Source organism: Thrips palmi, unplaced genomic scaffold (assembly GCF_012932325.1).
Source record: "Thrips palmi isolate BJ-2018 unplaced genomic scaffold, TpBJ-2018v1 HiC_scaffold_5, whole genome shotgun sequence".
In the NCBI taxonomy this organism is placed as follows: domain Eukaryota; kingdom Metazoa; phylum Arthropoda; class Insecta; order Thysanoptera; family Thripidae; genus Thrips; species Thrips palmi.
This window is the reverse complement of record NW_023144632.1, coordinates 1,401,166-1,406,562: the sequence shown is the minus strand read 5'-3', so window position 1 is coordinate 1,406,562 and position 5,397 is coordinate 1,401,166. Positions and strand designations below refer to the sequence as shown.

The following is a 5,397-nucleotide window of genomic DNA, read 5'->3' as shown; positions in this document are numbered from 1 at the left end:
CGCTTTGTCATTGACCCTGTCGCCTTAAGGCCGTGCGTGACGCACCATCTGCCCATCGCCGTGGTCGCTGTCTCTCTTGAACATGCTGTTCTTCGAAGCACAGGTCTTCCCTATCACGTGAAAGTCACCATAGACGCCAAACTGCGGTCGGGCCGAGTGATTCAGAGCAGCGCTTTGTCGCTGCCTCTGTCACATTTTTACGGAGTGCCCCATGAGTAAGACAGAGACAGAACGACAAGTATACTTCAACGTGTTGGGGTGGCTGACGACTTCCATAGTGGAGGAGCTCACCCCATCTGCAGGCTTGCAGCCCATGCCGTGCCGCCCTCCTGCCCGACGCCACGGTGGTGCCCGAAGGGTGGAATTAGTGTTCACACTAGTTCTAACTTTTGGAGTTGCTGTGGTGCAGGAAATTTCCATTGAGAGGGCATAGGGCAAATACAAATAAACTTTTTACTTTTACACTTTTATTTTATGGCAGAAAATATACAATCACTGGCAGGCTTTTTTCAAAGTGAGCAGAGAGCTAAACTATACAGACCTCTTAAGATGTAAAATAGTTAGAAGAATTCATTGAAAACGATGTATCCAGCAGAAAAGATTACACATAGGTATTTATCTAAAGGCACCCACCCAAGCTGTATCAGTGCAAAGGGCGTAAAAAGGAACATAGCATTTGAAGGTATGAAATTAATGCCTAAGTAAAGTGCATAAAAAAGGTATGCCTTGAGCCATTATCAAATATGTGACAGAAGGCTTTTTTTTTCCGGAATCAATGTAGATCCCTGGGAAGTACTTGCCTTAAAAATTACATCAGAAATTACGCGCTTTCTTCCAGTTTGGCTTTGTGTAGGAACACAACATTAACACCATGACCAGCAGCTTTTGACTGACATTTGGTTGGTGACAGCACATCAGGTACAACTTTGACAAAACTTGTATGCAGCCACCTTCACTCTATGCACGAGCAGGTACATATTTCAACAACAATCTCGTCCCTAATTAAATGTCACATATTTCTGAAGAGTTGAAAAAAATTTCTAGATCTATGGCAACAGATCATACCACTGAGAGCAAAGTTACAGCCATCACCTGTTCGTTTCCATGTGACACTGACAAAATGTAAATGAAACAGTTTCATTCATTCCGCAATGATAGAGTGGGCAAAGTTAAAAAACGCTCTTCATTGACACAGGAGGCAGCATGGGACACTCTAGATTCTACTGAGCTTAGTATTATGACAGCACAGCAAGGTAGTACCCTATATGAAGGGTTCTCATAAACTTATGATCAGTTTCTTCATATTACGAACAAATTTCTCTGTATTATGACAAATTTGTTTTTTAAAGTGATAAGAATTACCTTAGTATTCTGACCGCACTGCGTTTCTCAGAAGGAAATTGGGAGTGCACAAGAACAGACGGAACATTACAAATCCCTATTCTCAACCACAAACCAGGTTCAATTATGAATAATGACACTCTAAAGGTGTAATCAAAACCAACCCATGCGCACAAAATCTGACATATACGACAAAATGAAAAATTTAAATGTTTGTTCGTGAGCAGGAACTGCATAGAACTTTGTCAACATTTGTGCAACATGCTGCCAAACAGAATAAAATGAAAACGGGTCTTCAACACATCAGGATGATGGACCTCACAGTAGCTGGGTGTAGTAGCTGTGATAGAACTAGATGGGAGAAGGTCCGCCCTTGGACATCCTTGCAGTTCCAGTGGCACTAAAAAAGAAAAATAGACCACATAAAAATGACAAAATGATAAGAAGGGGGTTTTATACACAGCAAAGCACAAGCCCTTCATTTCTTTTTGAGCACATGAAATGAACAAGACTCTTCTAGAAATTAATATTTGAATGAAAGAAAAAGAAAAGAGGCAAACCAAAATTTTCAAGTCACATTATTTGATTATCGAGCTGCCACTCAGTCAGGAAAGAAATGAGTGTCTTCACCCTATACTTTAAATTAATGTCAAAACGGTTTAACTAAAGTTACTGCATCTTGTGCTCAGAGCAGCCGGGAGTAGAAATCATGAATTTAAGGGATCACCTTGTTGTGCAACAGTAAGCATCATGCACAGCTCTGCAGAGCAGTAAAATAGACTCACCTGTAAGAGTGCACATTAGTCCAGGACAGCAAATGCATTAGAACTGGTGAAAAGTGGATGACGATTCTTAAAATATCAGTAGTCAGCAAAATTCTTAAAAAACAAACAAAAAAACACACCACAAATCTATTACAAAAAGACAAAAAGTGGCTGCAACCAATTATTGTGGACAATACATTTAAGGCCGTAGAGTCAGTTGTCATCTTTAATTGTACATTCTCGAAGGTCAATTTTTAGCTGTGAGAATGTACAAAAACCTCACACGATACTTAATCATGTGTCTTGTTTTCATCCATAAAACTTGGATTAACCTCACTGCATAATTGCTTACCAATTTCGCAAACAAAAACTAGATTATACTATAGACTTACCCTTCAAAAGAAAAGAATGGCAATCTATCCAATGTCTTAAGTCAGTCAGTGGGCTTCTGTTGCTATCACAAGAAGTGTAACCCAGTCGATCTGAATTTGTATTAAACCCAAGGATTGACCAACTCTCTGGTACATTTGGACTAATTGGTATCGAGACAGCTTTTGAAGCAACAGACCTGTTAAACATCGGGTAAAGTTGGTTATTGTATCATTCTTTTTGGCCACGAGTTTCTTTTTTATAAATGGTAATATTCGGCAGCTTCTGGACAGCTAGAGAGTAAAAATATTGTTTTTACCTTTGCCAAGGGTGCACACAGTTGCCAGAAGACGATGTCAAGGACAGAAGTTGCAAACGTACAGCAGCTTCATCGACTAATGGTTGATGGTGGCGTAGTGATGCAATACATAATGTAACCAACATACTATCTTGTGTTGTTACACAACTCTGCTGCAGTATCTTTTCCGAGCCATAAAAGTCAAATTCACTGAATGTAGCTCCCTTACAATCCATAGTGAACATCTCTGAAGTTCAAGCAACTGTTATGAATATGGCTTACAGTGCATCACTTTGGACATTTCAAACCTGTCCTGGTAAATTCTTTTCGACTTCACAAAGACCTCGAATTTCGTCCTCTGAACCGGCCCACCAAAGGCAACAGCCCTGCGAATACTGTAACAGAAACAGCATGAAAGGGTTAAGTACTTCTTACGTCATCAGCGCGCTCCAAGTTTCTCGTACGTGAGTTCTAGGCACTAAAGACTGTTCACTAAAAAAAATGAAATTTATCGCATGAGCTAAAAAAACTCCTAACGTTTAACCTAGTTTGTAAATAATCCACTACTCACCTCATGAGACTACCCACGGCACCCAGGACCCTTCAATAATCTGCGTGTGACCACAAACAGTTGCGACGTTCCACAACCCTGCAGCTATCGATATTCAACTCAAATATCCAAGAGATAGTTACTTTCTTTGAACAAATATGTACTGTTAGGCATTGCCGCGGACTTTGTTTTTTTTTTAAAGTTGTAAACAAAAACTTCTTCTGCTTGTACGCAATGTGAATATGCATCTACTCAGCACCGCACCGAGGCTACTTAGCACGACGGCCCGCTATGAGAAATTCCACGTGCGGCCCTGCATAGCCTCCGCTAGGGGACGATAATAATTTATTCTTCCGATTATTTCCACACAAGAGTTTGCCCCAGCAGAGGAATAATTTCTAGGGAAAAAATATTCTAAAATATTCTAAAATATTCTAAAATATTCTGGGATATTTCAAAATATTTTGGGAATATTTCTGAATATTTTTGGATTAATCTGGAACATTTTCCAAAAGGATCGGCTTATTATATTTATTCAATTAATTAAAAAATAAATAATAGAAAATCAGGGGGGTACGTCCCGACGGGGGTACGTCCAGGCCGTGCCCAAACTAATGATGAGCCATTGAAAAATAAGTATACATCTAGTAAACTCAGGCAAAAACAACTGAACAAAGAGGCAGGACTTAAAAATAAGTTAAAAGATAAACTGTTAAAAGTTCGTGAAGCAAAATCAGTTAAATACGATAAATTCAATGACGAAAGTGTTAAAGGTACTATTCATAAGCACAAAGAGAAGGAATTGAATAATGAAAGTGCTCAACCTACTCTTGATAAGCCTTCACATATTATTGAAAATTACTTCAAAGAAATAAAACAAGGACCCACATTCATATGTTCTTGCTGTGGACAGATAAATTTTAAGAAGTCCACATGTTTTCTTGATGACCAATATGATACTAACAAATTTAAATTACAAAAGATATGTATATATGGTTCAGCATCAGCAAACAAATATATTGTATGTCATACATGCAAAAATTATTTGATAAAGAAAATTATTCCATCTAATGCACTGGTAAATGGAGTTCAATTTCCTCCAATACCAGATGTTCTGCAGGAATTAACCCATTTAGAAGGGATGGCTATATCTGTCCACCATTTTTTCCGTCCCCCGTATTATTGTGTCCCCCCTAAGATAAAATTATAAAACATATATTTTATATAAAAAATATATAGTACACCTAATTTTTTTAAAAAATTATAGGCAAAGAAAAAGAAACAACTGGGGGTGGCTCAACTCTTATTCGCACACTTTGTCTAAAAACAAAACCAACCAATGCCAATACTAAACATCGTTTTAGACCAACTGTGGCATGGTTTAAATAAAAAAAGTAGAAACTAATTTTTTGGCTGAGCGATAGCGAAGCCCATGCCGTGTTAGGGCGCACCAAAAACCGACTGGTCGTGAGTCTGTCTGTCCGTCTGTATGTAATCACTCACGTTTCTCAGCAACTACGAACGAATAGTATCCAAATTTCACACCTGATGTCTCCCCAAACATCCTACAGGGGAGTTTATCTCAGATTAACGATTTTCATCGTTTGAAATATTCAAACATCGTTTTAACTAGGTAATTAGCGTGGTTAGGTTGGTAGCATCGTGCGGCTGACGAATTTTTCATACCGGCTGCCGCGCTTGCAAGCCGTCTGCAAGACGGGACGGCACTTATTCAAATAAACAAACTAAAGAGCAAAAGGGGGTTTTCAAATAGGTACTGAGATAGTTTTTTAACATTCGAGAATGAATGAAACCCTTCCGGAGTGTCAACAGAGGCAAATACGAAAAATGAATGTGAGAAGGTTTGCGTGTTTCGTTCCCCCCTCCCCCCTCCCCCGTCACAGGGGAATCATCCTTCAGGTCAGTGCACTGTGAGTGTAGGTGTGGATTGTAAAAGAATGTTTTCTTTGCCTTTGTGTGCATCTGCTGATTTTATTCTCTCTGGTACTATCCTTATTTTTAAATTTGATAGTAAATCAAATCAGGTAAATGCATGAATAACTTCTGTTGAAATT

At 38.9% G+C, this 5,397-nt stretch overlaps 1 protein-coding gene across 1 annotated transcript; it reads right to left on the bottom strand.

Moving 5' to 3' along the window:
- Window positions 1-649: 649 nt before the first annotated feature.
- LOC117651245 lies at window positions 650-3,203 on the bottom strand. The gene is made up of 4 exons (XM_034395069.1): window positions 2,794-3,203; window positions 2,498-2,673; window positions 2,127-2,219; window positions 650-1,741 (listed from the first exon to the last, which is right to left on the bottom strand). The coding sequence occupies exons 1-3, from the start codon at window positions 3,015-3,017 to the stop codon at window positions 2,209-2,211; spliced, it is 411 nt and encodes a 136-aa protein (XP_034250960.1). The 5' UTR covers window positions 3,018-3,203; the 3' UTR covers window positions 650-1,741; window positions 2,127-2,208.
- Between the last annotated feature and the right edge of the window lie 2,194 nt (window positions 3,204-5,397).